The sequence below is a fragment of the Micromesistius poutassou genome, assembly GCF_964030765.1.
Source record: "Micromesistius poutassou genome assembly, chromosome: 1".
In the NCBI taxonomy this organism is placed as follows: Eukaryota; Metazoa; Chordata; class Actinopteri; order Gadiformes; family Gadidae; genus Micromesistius; species Micromesistius poutassou.
The window spans coordinates 10,741,546-10,761,267 of record NC_140271.1 but is presented as its reverse complement, the minus strand read 5'-3'; the positions used below and the strand labels follow the sequence as shown (position 1 = coordinate 10,761,267).

General features: G+C 45.8%; 1 protein-coding gene across 4 annotated transcripts; it reads right to left on the bottom strand.

Annotated features, from left to right (window-relative positions):
• Positions 1–57: 57 nt before the first annotated feature.
• LOC311383149 (histone acetyltransferase KAT7-like) lies at positions 58–19,571 on the bottom strand. 4 transcript variants are annotated; one of them, XM_084488562.1, is made up of 16 exons: positions 19,327–19,571; positions 17,917–18,052; positions 16,723–16,968; positions 15,702–15,998; positions 12,902–12,984; positions 12,334–12,420; positions 12,078–12,188; positions 11,673–11,771; positions 10,153–10,263; positions 8,917–9,111; positions 8,145–8,234; positions 5,764–5,904; positions 5,334–5,427; positions 4,877–5,023; positions 4,099–4,205; positions 58–3,604 (listed from the first exon to the last, which is right to left on the bottom strand). In XM_084488562.1, the coding sequence occupies exons 1-16, from the start codon at positions 19,339–19,341 to the stop codon at positions 3,506–3,508; spliced, it is 2,058 nt and encodes a 685-aa protein (XP_084344688.1). In that variant the 5' UTR covers positions 19,342–19,571; the 3' UTR covers positions 58–3,505. The 4 variants fall into 4 exon arrangements, with proteins under 4 accessions (XP_084344688.1, XP_084344689.1, XP_084344690.1 ...); XM_084488563.1 differs by having other exon boundaries at positions 10,153–10,251; XM_084488564.1 differs by lacking the exon at positions 12,078–12,188.
• Positions 19,572–19,722: the final 151 nt, after the last annotated feature.

Genomic DNA, 19,722 nt, shown 5'->3' with positions numbered 1-19,722 from the left:
AGCCGAAAAATATTTTGTTTGACAAATACACACAATTACAAATAACACACAAACGAGGACCTTAAAATCCCTTTATAACTCAAAAGTGATTTAGTTGTAGGCTTCAGTGTTAGAACCATCTCATTTGAAATGCACTTGATTGCCAAAACAATATTTTGACAGGGGACATTTGCTGTGGCAAAATTGGTAATTCTTTCATTGACATGTTTTGGGGTAAACCCAAAAAATAACTCAAGATAGACATAAAACAAAAAATCATTTGAAATATATGGCATTTCAAAATATGAATATAAAGTGTACCAATGGTAATAGTCATTCATTTAGAGTATAGGTCACATTTCCTCAGAAGAGTACTTACAAAAAACAAATACAAAACCAAAACTCTACAGGAATAAAACGCCAAAGGGAAGAGAAGAAGGATGAAGGACAAATCATGGACACTAAAGGCCAACGACCAAATAAAAGTCACACAATTTGCAGTTCCTAAAGACCTCTAGATGCAAAAGCCCCATCTCACGCCTTCACATACAGACCGCATACACCTCCAAACGGCAATCAACATGTCAGCAACCGATGGAAAATAAAAGCAATGACAGTTAAATAGGGCAATGTCTCAATAAAAGCCATAATAAAAAAACAAACTTTAAAAAAAAATACATAGAAAAATGTTTTTTTTGTAAGTTAATTCCGGCCAACGTTTTGACAAGCTACTCCTACAACGTTGTGGTTTGGAGACTAACAGGGTGATGGGGTGGGGCGGGTGGTCCGACCTGTCAACCATGCCATATATATATATATATACTGTATATAAACACACACACACACACACGGGGGTGTTTTAATCCCATCGTCCCCTTCTACTACACATTCATGCATTGTTTAATCACAACTTTAATGAAATGAAAGTGTAATCTGTGTGTGTAAAATGTAAAAGGCCTTTGCTTTAGGACACCCCTGGATTGCAACTTCGCAGAGATAAGTCATCCTTAGAAATACACATGCGACTAGAACCCTTCAGCCCCCACCCCATGCCCCCACCCACATCCACATCCACATATCTTGAATAAAGAAGGTCAGTCTTCAGCTCCTCCAATAGTGTCAGACCCTCTAAACAGTACCATGACATTGTTTTTAAACTATAAATAATTAAAATAAAAAGCTAATTTCTTCTTGCATCTGCAAAACCCATATGTATTAAGAATTACCCAGGGAACCAAAACAGAGTTTAAAAGGATAACAAATCATGACAGGGAAATTCTGGCAACACACACAGTAGTCAAATCACAGAGGTAGGCAAAGAATGAAAATCAACAATTTGCCACATGACGCAAAAGGAAGAAAATAATAAAATGGCATCAGGCATTCGCTTCTTTTAAAACTAAAAATTCCCGTTCAAACATTTTAAACCCCTCTCTTGCTGGGTCGAAGGCTGTACAGATGCTCTTGGAATGGACAGTGCAAGTGGCAAAATAAATTCAGAAAAAGAAAAAAGGCGGGCTTCTCTCCTCATTGAGGTTCCGCCCCCCCCGGCACAACAGCCAACGGCGGCTTCAACTTCCTGTTGCACCGCCGAGGAATGACCAATCGCAAGGGGACAAGGCATGAGAACTATCAAGCATACGCAGAACGTTCCTATGGGGAGGCTGTTGGGACATCAGAGAGAACTGCTTAGCAGTTGGGATCATCTGCTGTTGACCACCATCCTCTGAAGTGGAGCTTCGAATGTATCGTCATCTCAGCTGTATATGCATATGTATATGTTTTTACAGACGTACAACGGTAACACAACACCTTCAAAACATTACATGTTCCTCCGGTGGTAGACCAAAATGTGGTGTGAAGTGTGTGCGAGTTTGTGTCAAAATTCGGTTTGTGGCCGTTTATGGACGTTTGCCAAGTTTTAGAGTCCATAGTGTCAGATGGAAGGGCTAACTCGAAGCATCCAAACAGCACGGCTGCCCGCTGGCGTCCCTGTTTCTCTGCCGGTCGTCTAACCGTGCAAACAGCGATGCAGCCACCTGGCGAAGGCGGGCCGAGCCCCAGGCGGTCAGAGGTCAGACCCCAGCAGACCCAGTGTGCTTCTTGGGTTTGTTCCTCTGGCCCGCCGTGCTGACAGGTAACACGACGGAAGTCAGTGCTCCTTCATTTACAAAAACACTCAGATGGCAGTGTGCGTGCGTGCGCGTGCGTGCGTTGTGTGCGCGTGCGTGCGCACACGTGTGTGTGGGTGTAAGTGTTGAGTCCTGTCCTGTTGAATCAGGCGGCTGGCTACCGTCTGCAGGAGCAGAACTCATGCATGAGTCAGCCAACTCGCGTCAACCTGTGTGTTGTTGTGTGTGTGTCCTTGTGTGCTGTTGTGCGCTCAGTGTTTTGACAACCCGATGGAGAGAGCTGTGCCGTGCCGCGCAGGGGGAATGAGTGAGGAGGGGGGGGGGGCTGTCTGTGAGAGATTGGATTACAAGCGGGGCCTGCTGCTCTGTATTAACTGGGTGTGTCTGAGAGCTAGCGGTGCGCGCGGACCAACGCCCCAATTATTCTGTCCCGTGACGGGTCAGTGGCGACTCGTCAGTGGTGAAGGAGTGCTCTTTGGTCCTGTGCTACTTTAGTCCTGCAGCAGAACCAAAATTCCGCCCAAAAACAAAAAAAGGTCAGACCTCATAAAGGCTGCGTGAGTGGATTATCTGTTATATTCTTTTTTGGAGGGGGGGGGGGGACTTTTCAAATAAAAACATTTAGTTAGAGTTACTGGAAGCATTGGACTTTTCAAAGTGTGCAAACGTTCAGCTCCAGCATACAGGCTGCATAGAACAGGTGATCAGACTTGTCTTCTTCTTTTCTTACGATACAATTTCATTTGTGAACATTAGCATTGAAATCAATTTGAACATACTCGCATAGCATGTAGGTCCTGTTGAGTTTACACCGTAGTTATATATATATCTATCTATATATATATAGATATATATATATATATCTCACTTTATATATAATAATAGAATTAGAACAGAGAAAACACATTATTTCTCCTGTGATTACAACGATTACTACAATACAACCATTTTTTAACCATGGCCAGGTTAGACGTTCTGTCAACAAAAAAACAGAACAGTTATAATTAAGATTTATACATTGAAACATGTTACCTCTTAGTTCAACCTCATTGTCTATCGGTGACTACTCATATTTTACATCAAACTACATAGAGAGCCGTCGTCAACGCCCAAACAACGTGTGAAATCCTCCGTAACTGTGACAACGGCCAACAAGAGTGTAAGAGTACATCTTGAAGTAAATGTTCACTTCAACGGCCGACCGATCAGAGTGGGGCTAAACTCTGTGATCAGTTCCCACAGAGTGCTTGTGACCTGGGGGATGGTGGTCTGGTCGGTGGAGTGTTTGTGGGGGAAGATTGTGGGTCAGTGCATGCTCAGGTGTGTGTGAGTGGAAAGCTTGAAGGGTTACAGGGGTGTGTGGGAGGTGTGAAGTGTCAGTAATAGAAATGGTTCTAGCTCCCTTTGGGCGGCGTCCATTTTAAGGCGGTGGGGTCGATGGTCTTGCTGTTGCCTCGCTTGGTCTCCTTGGCTTTCCAATCGTCGATGAGGTCCTGAAGGAGTGAAACTGTTTTGTTTATTTTTCTTTTTGCAGGTTTTATGCTTTTTTTATTGTACAGTGAGTTAGACAAGAGGTTTCTCGATTTCCGACGGCGACAACAACATGACTATCGTCTCCTTCTACTTCCGGCTCACGGCCCCCGGAAAAGATCTCGAGCATGCGCAGAACGCATAATCCAATCCCAATCCGTACATGCACGCTTAATGCAACTAACAGTCGAATAATCTAGGGGTCTTAATTTCGACTATGAGAAACCCAATTTGATTAGAATTTAGCTCGACTAAGGTGTATACATGCATCTTAATAATCCAATCATAGTTGGACTAACCCAATAATTTGACTTTCTTGAGTGTCATGTAAACGCACTGATTGAAACAGGATTAGAAATGACTGTTGGAAACATTCAGGACACAATGTGCCTCAATAGACTGTGAGGACTACAGGGTGTGTGTGTGCGTGTGCGCGTGTGCGTGTGTGTGGTGTTACCTGTCTCTTCAGTACAAGGTGCTTCCCCTTCCAGTACTTCAGCATCTGGAGGGACTGCAGGGTGCTGACGATGTCCACGGGGTTCACCGCCGTCTCCTGGCTGATCTCTGTGGAACACACCGTTTGACCTCCGTCAGCGCAACAGAGTCTGGCACAGGAAGACACGGCCAGACCAGACGGGAAGCAGCTTCACCGCTCCGTGTCGCTCTGTGTTAACAACCGGAGCTACATAGCCGAAGCACGACGTTAACCACTTGTAAACAGTACGGTACAGTACCTTTACGGATAAAACACTGGAGAGCATTTACATTTACATTCAGGGCATTTAGCAGACGCTTTAATCCAAAGCGACTTACAATAAGTACATTTGTCAGAAGAAGAAGAAACTATATAGCGCAATCTAGTAGGTACAGTAAGGATGGTCATAGAACCAAGTGCCAAGCACTTACAGGTACAATCGCTAGTTTAACCCATCCCCGTATACAACAAAGATAGCTAGGATAAGACCCTACACAATGCACTATGCAAGTACTATTTTTAAGTGCCAGGACGTACAACATACAATAAGTGTGTACATTAAGTGCCAGGACGTACAACATACAATAAGTGCGTAAGAGGGGTGGAAGGGGGGTGGCTGTGCAGAGAGAGAGCGCAGAAAGAGCAGAATGAACGATGCTCTCCATCCTCAGCGCAAGGCAGAGTCAACACAGAAACCCTGTCCATGGGATGGGACTGACCCCGACTAACCCTCACCCTGACTGGGGGGACAGGATCTGACCTTTGATGGAGATCTCCTTGCCCTGGAAGTGGTGGAGGTAGCGCAGCAGCACCTCCTTCCAGTAGCTGCGGTAGCTGATGAGGCCCAGGTCAGAGAGGGGTCGCTCTGGGGAGCCCACCTTCTCCTCCACCTTGGACAGCAGGTAGCCTGGGGAGAGCCCACCGATCATTTGGATGGAGCTTTCGTTTATTTGTTATTACACACCAGAATGTACTGAACCGCACCAACACAACAACAAGCACTGCCCGGTTACAAACGCTATTACATAGGAGTTCTATCATGTTATAATATATATTGAGATTAATGTTTGCACGTGCACACAAGTGCACATGGGCGCACGCACACACACAAGTCCACATGCACAGACGCGCACACACGCACATACACATGTGCGCACACAAGTGCACACAGACAGACACACACACACACACGCACGCACACGCATCACAGGACTCACTGAAGTCGATGAGCATCTTGCCGTAGCCCTGCCGCATGTACTGCGGCATGGTCAGGATGCAGGACACGTTGTAGTTGAGGAAGGAGTTCTTCTCCTGCACACGAATACATCACGTCAAGTCCCGAACACACCGGAAAACGGCACCACCACACAGATAGTAGGGAGACGTGCACACACACACACACACACACACACACACACACACACACACACACACACACACACACACACACACACACACACACACACACACACACACACCACACACACACACACACACGGATGCAGCCACACGCAGACAGACAGGGACATGCAGACAGACAGGCAGACAAGCATATAGACACAGACAGACAGACAGACAGACAGAGACACACACACACACACACACACACACAGGAGGTGGCGATGAGGGCGGGCCTCCCGGCTCTACCTTGGAGAAGTAGCCCACTAGGTGGCAGCCCGTGTTGTCTGCCTCCGTCATGACGTAGAAGAGGAAGGGCTCCACGTCGTAGTACAGCGTCTTGTGGTCCAGGAACAGCTTGGCCAGGAGACACAGGTTCTGGCAGTAGATCTGGGCCCAGGAGAACAATGATGATGGTAGGACTTAAAGCAGCGCTCCTTGGTAACCCTTCCTCTTAAAGACCCCCAATAACTCCTAAGACCCCTAAGTATTTAACAGGGCTGTTCTGGTCGACTCAAACTCTCATCAGTCGGACAATCACTGGTGTGACTTTCACAGGGACATTTTCATGTCCTTTAAGCGCATTAAGGCCGCACTAGCACAATCTGAAGGGGAGACCGAGAGGCAGAATAAAGTAAACATGCACACCCCGTGTTAGAGACTTTCTTTTCTTCTTTTTACCGTTGTGAAGTGCTCCCCCATCCTAGTCTTTCGTTGTAGATCTCGCGTTAGAGCAAAGATATAATATAGCAATCCTTATTATTATTCTCTCTTACCCATGGTAAATAGCCTAAGCCTATTGCAATGGATGTAGGCCTATTAGTGGATGGATGGTCTAAAAGCTATCATTCATGTAATTTGTTAAACATGGCATAGTCATTAGTCTGGTATTAGCTTTGAAGTAAGTATTGATGCATGTTGTCAACTTAAATAAAAACAATTCTGTATTTTCTATGTAAATCGTATAATCTCTATATAAAAAGGACAGCACCACGAATGATAAATATTTAAAGAAAGGAATGTATCCGAAAGTACCTATCTTCATTTCTAGATAGCACCAACATAATCCTTGGATGACCAACATTTTAAATTGAATGGACGGGTAAAAGAGGTGGTGTTTGTAATGGTTGCCTGCTTTCCTGGGAAGTACACAATAATATCTGATTTATAACAGAGCTAAAACTGTCACAACAAGTCTTTTTGTTCAGCTATAGTTTATCTTACCTATTCATTTACAAGTGGTAATTACCCAATCATTTATTATAATTTGCCGGGTACATTCTTTGTAAGCAGAGGACTGTCAAAGGAATGAAAAGAAAATAACCCTTTTCATATGTCTTACTATTGATTCACCCCTAAGGGGACATAATGAACAGAGACAAACGCTTTATGGAGCCTCCTCTGTTATCTGGCTTCAACACGAGTGGTAAAATGAAGACCTGTGTGTGGATGAATTCTGGGCTTCTGAAATACATGGCAAAAAAGTAGGAAGCATTCCTCCAAGCCGAAATATGGGGTTTAATCAAATTTCTAGCACATGTTAGTGACAGCTCAAGGCATTTAAAGAATTAAGGTGTTCAAAGTGCAAAGCCTGGAATAGCCCCGGTTGTGGAATTGGAAAAGGGCAGCGATTCCAATAATGTGGTAGGAAATAAGAAAATGATTTGTGTGTGTGTGTGTGCTCTGTGCAGAGCTTAAAGACAGGAAGAATGGGCTCACCTGCTACGTAGATCTGAACTCGTGCCACTTTGGTAGCATGTTTTCTATGGTAGTTAACCATGTTTGCCATTTATGGTGTGGTTTGCCGTGTTTGGTTGTTATGGTGGTAGTTAACCATGTTTTCTTGTTATGGTGTAGTTTACCATGTTTGGAGGATATGGTGGTAGGTCACCGTGTCTCGTTGTTATGGTGCTAGATTACTGTGTTTCATTGTTATGGTGGTAGTTTACTGTTTCATTGTTATGGTAATAGTTTACTGTGTTTAGTTGTTATGGTAGTAGTTTAATGTGTTTAGTTGTTATGGTAATATTTTACTGTGTTTTGTTGTTATGGTGGTAGTTTACTGTGTTTTGTTGTTATGGTAATAGTTTACTGTGTTTCATTGTTATGCTGGTAGTTTACTGTTTCATTGTTATGGTAATAGTTTACTGTGTTTAGTTGTTATGGTAGTAGTTTAATGTGTTTAGTTGTTATGGTAATATTTTACTGTGTTTTGTTGTTATGGTGGTAGTTTACTGTGTTTTGTTGTTATGGTGGTAGTTTACTGTGTTTCATTGTTATGGTGGTAGTTTACTGTTTCATTGTTATGGTAATAGTTTACTGTGTTTAGTTGTTATGGTAGTAGTTTAATGTGTTTAGTTGTTATGGTAATATTTTACTGTGTTTCATTGTTATGGTGGTAGTTTACTGTGTTTCGTTGTTATGGTGGTAGTTTACTGTGCTTCATTGTTATGGTGGTAGTTTACTGTGCTTCATTGTTATGGTGGTAGTTTACTGTTTCATTGTTATGGTAGTATTTTACTGTGTTTTATTGTTATGGTGGTAGTTTACTGAGTATCGTTTATATGGAGGGAGTTTACCATGTTTTTAGAAATGTACAATGTTTGGAGGAAGCCAAAACCTAGCCTCACCTTATTCTTTTTGCCATCCACCTCAAAGACGGAGATGTTTGTCTTCCTGTAGATCTCATCTCCTGGAGGATGCTTCCAAACACACTTGGCCTTGAGGAGACAAAGGGGACAGAAGAGAACAGTTATAGGGGGTTTGAGTGTCAGATGATTAGCCCATTGTGTTGGGCGTGTAAAGCTACTCTGCACTCAAGTGCCTGAAACTAAGCCTTGACCCCTTAACTGTTTGAAAATCGAATTAAAACTTCCATGAGGAAGCAACTTCTGCATTCTTCCATTAGACACAATGCCTCACAAACAACCAAAATAACTGCTTAGATGGTTGAACAAGGCGTCAGCCCCGGTCAGGGCCTCTCTTCCCCGATTGGTTCAGGGGAATCCATCTCGCCTGTCAATCACAGGTATGTGAATGCAACAACAATCCCCCCTGAAGGGATGGAGCAGAGATAGAATGCATAAATTGTATTTTTAGTGTGTTGCTTAATCACAAAACCTTGCTCTTTACTGGTCTCCCTCGCGATGCAACCCTCCACTCCTCACTACAACAAACTACAGCAGTGTCAGGGGCCTGAGGGCTTCAGGTTGGGGGCTGGGGGGCTGGGGGGCTGGTGGCTGGGGGGCTATGGGGCTGGGGGGCTGGTGGCAGGGGGCTGGGGGGCTGGGGGGCTGGAGGGCTGGGGGCTGGGGGGCTGGGGGCTAGTGGGCTGGTGGCAGGAGGCTGGGGGGCTGGTGGCTGGGGGCTGGGGGGCTGGTGGCTGGGGGCAGGGGGTCTCACCATGTGGCGACGCAGGATGGTCTGGCTCTTCATGTACTTGAGGCAGAACTCGCACATGTAGAGCTTGCCCAGCCGCGCGTACTCCTCGGGGTAGGGCGAGTGGTACCACGTGTCCAGCTCGTAGCGGCCGAACACGATGCTCTTGATCATGTTGCCCCCCTCCGACGACGCGTGGCCCGCCAGCCGCAGCTTCTCCTGTACAGGGGAGCAGGAGGAGGAGGAGGTGGTGGGGTTAGGGTGGAGGAGGTGGTAGGAAGGAGGAGGTGGGGTTAAGGTGGAGGAGGTGTGGTTAAGGTGGAGGAGGTGGTAGGGCGGAGGAGGTGGGATTAAGAGGAGAGGAAGTGGCAGGGAGGGGATGTGCAGGGAGGAGTTGTGGTTATGGTGGAGGAGGTGGAGGAGGGTGTGGAAGGGTGAGGGAGATCAGGTGAAGGTGCAGGGGGGAGAAGGGAGATGGAGAGGGGCGGGTGGGGTGGGTGGGGTGGTACCAGGTTAGGGGGGACAGAGGGGGGGGGGGGGGGGGGGGGGGGGAGCGTCAGGGGTGAGCAGTGAACCGAGACCAGCCCAGACAGATGGACAGCACTGGCGTATCGGTGGTTGAGGATGATTTCACTCTGGGGCCCGACGAGAGCTGCCTCGGCCAATCAGCATTTGTGATGTCATCACTTGTCAGCCCAGAGCGATCCGGGACAGGAATACACAATAACAACAACAACAGCAACCAAAACGACGTCCAAAGAAAGCCAACAATGCTACAGAAAACCACATCTGATTGTTCAGGTGTCTGAATGACGAGAATGAAGAAAACAGGACGCAAGGGAGGAGGAGTAGGAGACATGGAAAGAGAAGGATGGCCGGAGAAGAACAGAAAAGCAATTAGGGGTGAGGAGAGAAAAGGTGTAAGCTCAGGAGGCAGAGCGGGTTGGCTGGCAACCGCAAGGTTGCTAGTTCGAGTGTTGAGGTGTCCCTGAGCAAGGCACCTCACCCTAACTGCTCCTGAAGAGCCGGCTATCACCTTGCATGGTTCACTCCGCCGTCGGTGTGTGAATGTGTGCATGAATGGGTGAATGTCAGGCAATATTGTAAAACGCTTTTTATAAAAGCGCTATATAAATGCAGTCCATTTTGTGCAAGGAAGGGAGAGAAGAGAAGGCAAGAGCCAGAAAAGAAAGTTAGATCAAAGATGGGAGAGCAGGACGGGACGGTGACGACTAGCGCCTGAAGGTGTCTCTCTTGTACCAGGTTGTTGGAGGCCCGGGCCTGGGCCTTCCTGAACAGCTCCAGGTCGTAGTCGCTGGTGATGTTCTCCAGGAGAGGTTCGCGACTTCCCCCGTGGCTCTGTCGGTGCTCCTGGGCAGCAGGGCACAAGTAAGAACACAACCAAAGACACACAACCAAAGACACAAACACTACCAAAGAGACAAACACTACCAAAGACACACACAACCAAAGACACAAACACTACCAAAGACACACACAACCAAAGACAAACACTACCAAAGACACACACAACCAAAGACACAAACACTACCAAAGACACACACACAACCAAAGACAATAACACAACCAAAGACACACACACAACCAAAGACACAAACACTACCAAAAACATAAAACACAACTAATAACAATGTAAATCTCCCCCTACCATCCAAACTGTCCAATTAACCATTTCTAAATTGTATTTTTTGGGGTATTTTAGCATTTAGTTTGTTTCCTAAATGCTAACGTCTCTGCAGCACGAGGCCCCTATACCTCTGATGAAATACGGCCTCAATTAGTACCGCAAAGTGCCGTGAAAACCCCAGCACGCACCACAAGGCAACTAAAAGATAATTTTAGTTGATTGTCGTTCAAATAACTGCTGACAAAGTCTCTCAAAAAATAAAGTAGGCAGTTTGTTTCTAGGTGACGTGCAAGGCACACACCACACGAAGAAACTAAAAAAAAAAAAAAAAAAAAAAAAAAAAAGAATAAATGAATAAAAAAAAATAACATCCTTAAAATCCTGCAGAACCGTACACCGTAATTGCATTAACGACCCGGGATGTTTCAAGATGATCACATTACTCTTTTATTACGGTAAATGTTATTACGATTATCCAACCAGAAGCTAACAAAGGCCTTAAAGGTAATAAAGATTACCATTTACATGGACACAATGCAATTAGGGCAACAGATTCATAATTGTGTTATGGGCTGTGTTACATTCATTCAAATGTATCACATTACAGGCGGTGATTGTGTTGCATTGAGTTATACGTTGCATAAGAACAGAATACCTCATCAGGGCTTTGTTTTTTTTTCCCTTTCTGAGATACGACCAACAGACACTGAAGCCTCCTCCTCTCGAAACACAGGACCACGAGGAACCAAACACAGGACCACGAGGAACCAAAAACGGGACCACGAGGAACCAAACACAGGACCACGAGGAACCAAAAACGGGACCACGAGGAACCAAAAACGGGACCACGAGGAACCAAAATGGGACCACGAGGAACCAAACACAGGACCACGAGGAACCAAACACAGGACCACGAGGAACCAAACACAGGACCACGAGGAACCAAACACAGGACCACGAGGAACCAAACACAGGACCACGAGGAACCAAAATGGGACCACGAGGAACCAAAAACGGGACCACGAGGAACCAAAATGGGACCACAAGGAACCAAAATGGGACCACGAGGAACCAAAATGGGACCACAAGGAACCAAAATGGGACCACGAGGAACCAAAATGGGACCACTCACCATGTGCTTCTCCTTCTGCTCCTTGTTAAGGCCGGAGTTCCTCTTCCTCCTCAGATCGGTCACCTTCTCTTTGTAGCGCAGCTGGCGTTCTGAAGGGGCCTGGGAGTGACACACACACACACACACACACACACACACACACACACACACACACACACACACACACACACACACACACACACACACACACACACACACACACACACACACACACACACCTCTATGAGCAGTCTATTTCATTAAAGCCGACAGCAGTGCTCTGTCTGTCATCAGTTGAATCGGCTGCGGCGGGTGTGTGTATTTGTGTGTAATTTGTGCGCGTCGTGTCAGCCGCTTCCTGTGTGCGTGCGTGTCTGCGTGGCTGCATGTTGGGGGTGATGTGATGCCGCAGAGAGTGAACCCTACCCTCCCACCCTTCTTGCATCGGCCTCTACTTGTCCTGCCCCCTAGCCTGGCGCCTAGCCTGGGCCCTACGAGGCGTCCGTTAGCGGGGCTCTGGGGCGCGGTCGGCTCATGCTACGGGCGTAAGGGGCACAAGTGCACAGCAGGGTGAGTGACAACGTGTGCGCAGGGATGTCAATGCAGAAAAGCGTGGAGTTGTCGTGTGGGTTTGTATCTCGTGAGTGAGTGAGTGAGTGAGTGAGTGCCATGCCGTGTTCACCTGGTTGCGTGTGGAGTGTCTGTTTTCATCCTGCCGGTGTGACAGGGTCCTCTCCTCCACCTGCTTGTCGCGCAATGTCACCTTGCCCTGGGGACACACAGACGCCCTGTAACACCCTGTCACGGCCTGTCACGGCCTGTCACACCCTGTCACACCCTATAACGCCCTATAACACCCTTTCACATGCTGTATTACTCGGTCACACCCTATCACACCCTATAACCGATCATGCAACACCATATTAAACCCTGCAACAGTGTTACAACATGTAACACCATGCAAAACCCTTTAACACGTTACACCATTTATCAATGTGTAACACCATGTAACATCACCTATCAATGTATAACACCATGTACCTTGTATCTCTCTGCAAAAACCCTGTTAAACAATTTAACACCCTGTAACGTATTCATATTATTACCAGTGTTATTATCTTATTTCTATACACACAATTACAACTTTTTTCATTATTTGTTACTTTGCTTGCACTTCACAAGTCTACCGTGTACTATGCTGTGTTACAAGTGAGTTACCCTCCGTCAACAGGATGTGTGCGAGTGGGTACCTTGCACTCATCAGAAGAGAGGTTGTGGTAGAGGGGACAGCCGGATATGGAGAAATGCCTCTCGTGTCTGCCCGTCAGATGGCCTATAACACAGGGAGCGATGGGACATGATGGCATATGAACGAAGAAAAGGGTTTTCGTGGAAGGAGGGAAAGAAGCTTAGTTAAGTGTGTGACTGGAATCTAAAATGATGTTTTTCCCCCTCTGCATGCGTCCTCAGTGCGTTTCACACGGATTCCAGACAAGGCATCCTGTTTATTGCTGACATTTCTTGTGCGTTTCACCCTCTCTATGCAAGGTGGATGCTCGAGCAGTGTTGCAGGTTTTCACTGGTCTAGAATCTCGATATAACTTGAGTGCATCTGCCGCAACAGGTGTGGCAGGCAGGATGGGTGACAACTGGTCAGGTCGTGTGTTGCAGATCAAACAGGAATCATTATTCAGCAACAGGGAAGCTTTCATTTGCTGCTCTGAAACGTTGTGCATGTATCGCAGTAGATGAGCATTTTTTGTTACATATGAATTGTCATTCTATACAATCATAAGACTGATTAAGATTAGGTTTTATGCTTTTTTATTGTTGAGTAAGTTAGACTGGAAGGTATTGGAGAGAGAGGGCAAGACATGCAGCAAAGGACCAGGACAGAAATTGACACATAAATTACTCTTTTTTTATAATAATGTAACAATTTCAGTGTTTATTTCTCTATTAAAACTTCCATTAAAAGCTCAGGAGGGACCCCATCCTGGTGATTTCCACGGTCATCCTCTCTGTTTTTAATCCAAAAACCTCCAGAGTGATGACCATAAAGCAGACATTGTCTGCTTTATGGTCATCACTCTGATTTCCCTCGACAAGACAAACCTCTCTGTGAACCAAAAACTCTGGCTTTTGCATAAGAGCTGCCTTAACTTTCACTCTCTTGGTCATAATTATTTTGTTGTTCAGCTATTAACGATGATTGTCCAGTGCCTACTCTCCAACCTTGATGATTCTTGAATATGGGCTTTGTTACATGCTGAGGCGAACACTATTGTATTATTGCAGATAAAACCTTTAACTTTATCCCATTAAAATCTTACATCCTAGACAATGTTGTTATTGATACTAATGAAAATGCAGACGCCTGCTTTAAATCGTTCACAACCAGAGAATCCTGCAATAATGTTAAATTTAATTTCCATTTTAAAGTATAAATATTAAACAAGTAAGCAGTTTAATGTCTTCCAATACAAGCTCAGCCCGGAGGTGTAGCTAAAGTTTTGCTTCACATTGAACTATGATGACAAGCAAGAACTTTGACTGCAACTGTTTCTCCAACACATAAGCAGAAATAATTTGCGGGCAGCATCCTATGAGATTATAGATACTTCAATAGTTTTAACTAAAATAGGAAAGTGTAAAGTGTAGGACTATTCTTATATGCAGAGTGAAGCCAGCTCTCAGTGAGATACAGGCTGGTTATTATCCTATCAATGAGATCAACGACACTGGCTGTAAGTTTATGGTTAAGTGTAGCCTACCTTAATGGGGAGTCGAGCCAATTTAATAGAGGAATTATGTTGAATGCAGGACTAGCATTGATTGCCTCAATGACTGAACGTAATAGATGTCTAGCGGGCGTGTTCCACTCCCATCTTAAAAGGCCATGGGATCAGGATGTTGCGCCAACACCTTTATTAGTGAGTATACCGCCCAACCTTAGTAATTACATTTAAAATCAACACCATTTCTACAGTGTTCATATTGGCAAACATATACGCAGATACTGGTATATCGATCGATACAAACGGCAAACTGATATATCGGTCAATTCAAAATCAAAAATCCTCACCAACCGTTTTTCGAGCAGAATTAGCATCCCTTACTCGTTTTACAAGTCCTACAAGTATGGCAATTTATACAACTTTTGACCACTTTGTTTATGAGATAAGGCAATAAGGCTGAATATGTATATATAATATGTATATAATAATATATATATAATAATATATATATATTATTATATATATGTCAATTTTGCTTGTGTTCATTCAGAACACAAGTTAGCGATCAAATTTTATAAATGCGCTGTCTGAATGCAACCGTTTCTATGGAGCCCCCCTGGGGTAGCATAGTAGAAAAAACAAACTTGATGTGTAAGTAGTGCGCAAGGATTTGGTTCATTCTACGCAGCAGGGATCCCCATGAGCATTGTGACGGCTGGTCCCACACAGGCCTCATGCATCAGTATAAGATATATTCAAGATGAGGCAAGACTCCATATCCCAGTTTAAATCAAAGCTCAAAACTCACCTTTTAACCCTCCTGATCTTCCCTTCCCACATCACCACATCACCATCACCCATTGTCCACGTTTTTTTAACTGTTTTTAATTCTATTGTTTCTTGTGTATTCTGTTTCTGATTGTATAGCTGTTTTTCTAACGTACGGTGTCACAAGCCATGAAAGGCGCCTTTAAATAAAATGTCATTATAATTAACATAGTGTTTCAGTCTGAGATTAGTTCATTTTTAACAAACATTCAAACATGATCATCATGTGAAAAGATAAACCCTCCATTCAGTCATCCATACTGTATAGATGCCGGTCTGAATCAGATCTGCGTTTGCCGTCACAATGCTCATGGGGAACCCCTGCTGTGTAGAACTACCCATGATCCGTGCTCACGGATTGGGAATCCGAGGGAACGGTTTACAAAACCGTGTGCACGGATTTAGTATTTTCTTTCTGCTATATGTGACCCCAGGGCGGGCTGCGTACTCTCCCCTTCCCTCCCCCAGCCTCGGCGAGCCTCACCTAGCGAGTTGCAGCCCGGCGTGGGGCACTTCATGTTGAAGTTGTAGCTCTCGTGGAAGCGCCGGCGCTTGGGCCGGTGGGAGAGGTCGTGGGCGGCGGCCTCCTTCAGCGACAGCTCCTTGGCCAGCCGCTCGTCCTCCTCCTGGGAGACCACGGCGGGCGGGGGGGCGGCGGTGGCGGCGCCCTTGTTGCCGCCGGCGACCAGGCCGTTGCCGGGGCTGGAGACCTCGGGGTCGGACTCCGAGTAGGGGGCGTTGCCCGTGGGGGTGCGGGGCGGGGTGTCGCAGGCCTTTAAATCTGACCAATAGGAAAGCGGGGTTCACGACACGTTAGGCGTTGCGTTGGACTGTTTTAGCGTGGACTGATTTAAAATTGGTGAAATTAATGGCTGCTATGGCTGCAATGTCTAAAACACCTTTACAGTCTAAACTCTATACACCGGTAGTATGTTTGTAACAATTGTTCCCCTAGATGTGTCTCTTACTTAATTATGATGAGTAGCACTGCTAATGTCCCCTACCCCGCCTGCTAACTAATTACACCTAGTGGACAGAAATTGACTGCAGGCAGAGAAATGCCAATTACACCACACCATTGTGAAGCACGTAATTTAATTGGAAAGATCTTTCAAAATCCTGGCAGGAGGTGTAATAAATAGATCCAATAGACTACCAGGGCCTGGAACACACCCTGCTGCTTCGCACTGTACTGAATGTCAACTCTCAATGTGCTCTCAAAGTAACCAACATATTATACCATAAGGCGAGGCCAACAACCTGTAACTAGCCATGAATGTCGTTTTTCTAAAGAGAAAGGGGGGGTGGATAATGCAACTATTTACAGAGCTTTTGGCAATTAATTGGTCAACAAATAAAATGTGTGCATCTCAGATGTGACAATGTGGATGAAGACATTTTCACACAACTCTTAAAATGTTATGCTAAACGTCCTGAAAAAAACATTAGATTTAAAAGGGAGTAGCTAAGCTTATTCGGGAGAACATCTTCGTTATCGCTCTTACCATTGAGTTCAGTGTCAGAGCCGGAGGATCTGCCTTGGCGTAGCGGGTATTTTTTAGCCGTGGCGTTTGTCGCCCCCTGTTGGCTGCGTGTGACTCTGCGTCCAGAAGTGAAGACCGAATCTGCTGCAGTTGCAGCTGCTGCTGCTGCTGCTGCTGCTGCTGCTGCTGCGGCTACTGCAGCCAAATTAACTGCCTCCTCTGATCCTAGTGTTTTAGAGGGGCTGCTCCGTACAGGGCTGGAGTTGTCTAGAATAAAATAACATGGAATAAAATAAATACAGAATAGAAGGGTAGACCCATTGATGGATTATATAAAACCTGTGAGAGCGTAAGCACTGCACTGATTCAATGACATTAAAGAGAGAAAAAGGACGATTTGGGCAGGGCAAAGGATCAAATCAGGGTACCAAAGCTATAATGTCAACTCACAAATACATATTGACAAGTTAACAAACACACAGGCATTAACTATTCAAGATAAAGTCCAAATTAAAGGACACCTCTTGCCTTGGTCGATGACTAGACGAAAGCAACAGCACATAAAACCTAGCATAGCACACACATACACATACATACGTGTGCCTGTCCTCCGTAGACGAGAGATACAGTTCCCATGCAGGACAGCCCCCCAATCAGAGGCTGTCGTTACTAATTTGTGACTACACTCGTTCTTCTCGCTAAATTTAAAACAAAATCCCAGTGAAATGAGCCTTCAATGGCCTCCACACAAGCCACCAGAGCGAGGGGAAACCGTCAGTGTTTCCCGTTCCCTGCTGTAAATCCTGTGTGACAGGCCGAGCCTAAAGAGGTCATATGAGAGGGGGCCGGGGGGGGGGGGGGCGGCTGTCTGATTCCATTCAGGCTTTATGGCTGGCTATATACAATGGAAGGGCCCACATCCCCCCTCCCCCTCCCACACCCACGGCCTGAGGCATTACAGACGACAACAAATAGGCACATCCCTTTAACTCATTTGTCAGTGGGCCGTTTCATTAAAGGTTCATTGTTTTTGTACTGTATGCTGTTTATGCTGCAATACACGAGCCGGGGGGTAAATTCCCATGGGAGTTGAGTCTACGACACACAGGCTCAGATTAAGAAGTGATCAAACAGGGCTGAGAGGGGAGTGACCGGAGTAGAAGAACAGAACAGAACCGCTCGACTGAGCGTGCATGATATGAGTGTTGACGGTACCTTGTGAACTTTGACTGAGCCTCAGTGACGACCGGGTGAGTCGCGTGTTCCTCCGCCGGTACGCCGGCTCCTTCTCGGGACTCTCTGCCGGCTCGTCCGAGTCCTCAGTCCCGTCGGAGCTACTCCCGGCCACCCGCTGGTGATCAAACCCGTTTGAACAGTTTAGGATGAGGCAGTTTACAACAAGGAGGCCTGGAGGCTACGAGATCTGGTGAAGCTTTTGTAAATGGAGAAAAAAAAAACGTTTTTTAGCCACATAGTTCACATGGTGAAAGTAGTTTCAGTCAATATTTACCGACGGATAATTCAGTAGAGATCCCATCATGGGGGAGGAGCACGCCTATTGCCCCCATGTAAAGGCTTACTGTACACACAAACAATGTATCCTAAGCATCAGCCATTTGCTCTAGTTAAATAGGCCAATTCTTCTGCAAATGTTTTCTTAAAAACACAGGAGGTTTGATTATATGAAGGCTGTGTCCAAAGCTGAAGGGCCATGGATGAGTCCGAGTCCCAAACGCAGAACTGGGGTTGCGTTGGGGGCTGGGCAGAGCGGAGGGGCACAGCTCGGTTCACACCCACCCAACCATATGACCTAGAATATCCGGGGTACCTTTAATAAGAAAGACTAGATTCATACTTCACAGGACCAAGTAGTAACCGTCTATTACAATCAATAACACCACTTATATTGGAAAACCCTTTAACAAAAACATTTAACTCGTAAAATACATTAGAGACAGGCTCCTAATTTAACCACGCCCAATCACATAGAGAGGGCGCGGTTAAGAACGGAAAGCCAATTGGCTCACAGCTAATTTTCGCGCTGTCCAATCAGAGGGATGTTTTGGTATTTGTGCTTCTCGGCCAAAAAAGAAACAACAACAACGGGTTTATTTCGTTTTAAAGTGGCGATGGGCCTCCGTGTGATGTACACACGCATTTATTGGATATATCTGCGATCTCTACCTAGTTCATCCACTAAATAAAACGAGCTGGCAGACGTCCCACTCGTGGTTCTGCTTCAGACGTGTGCAGCGTGTTTCTAGACACATGAAGCAACGCTGACAGATTGCTGACTCACTTCGTACGACAATAACTCAATGGCTGCTGTCCGAAGTGGGGTTCGATACGGCCACGATAAAACCCTAACGCCTAACGATCCGTGGGGTTCGCTTCTGGTTAGGAAAGCTAACCAAACGCCCAGAGTCTTGTAGTGTCAGGTCCAGGGTTCCCACACTAGCAATGTAAATGTTCACTCTATTGCAATGTGGTCTAATGGTGGCTTAAATATGTGCACGTTTCCTTCCTTTGCGCCCTCCTATCTGAGCATTGATCGCCTCTGACGCTGTGTTCCTGGGTCTGCAGTTTGGTGTTTTATATGTAGCCTCACATAATCCTTTGACTTACCTTCCTCCTGGGCATCTTTAACAACGGGGTGTCACGCGTTCGGGAAGATCCTTTAAATCCGACGCACGTCACTTTACCCCCAAGCAATGGATAATAACCGCGCTAACCATAGGACTTAAAACATTATCTAACCCGTGTTGGGAAAAGAGCAACACATTCTCCGCACTTGGTTTCGGTGCAGAGCGCATGCGCGGAGGTTGTGTGTGTCCGGCGAGGAAATGCATCCGTGTGGAAACCGAGCGCGTTCGCAGTGGATACACACACGGCTAGCAGTACTGCGCTAAGGACTAGCATGTGAAGTATACCCCGGGACCCGAACAGAACAAGTTTGTGAGGAATACTGACACTGTCTGTTCGCTATTGCTTGCAGGAGACCACCTTAAATCTAGTTTAGCC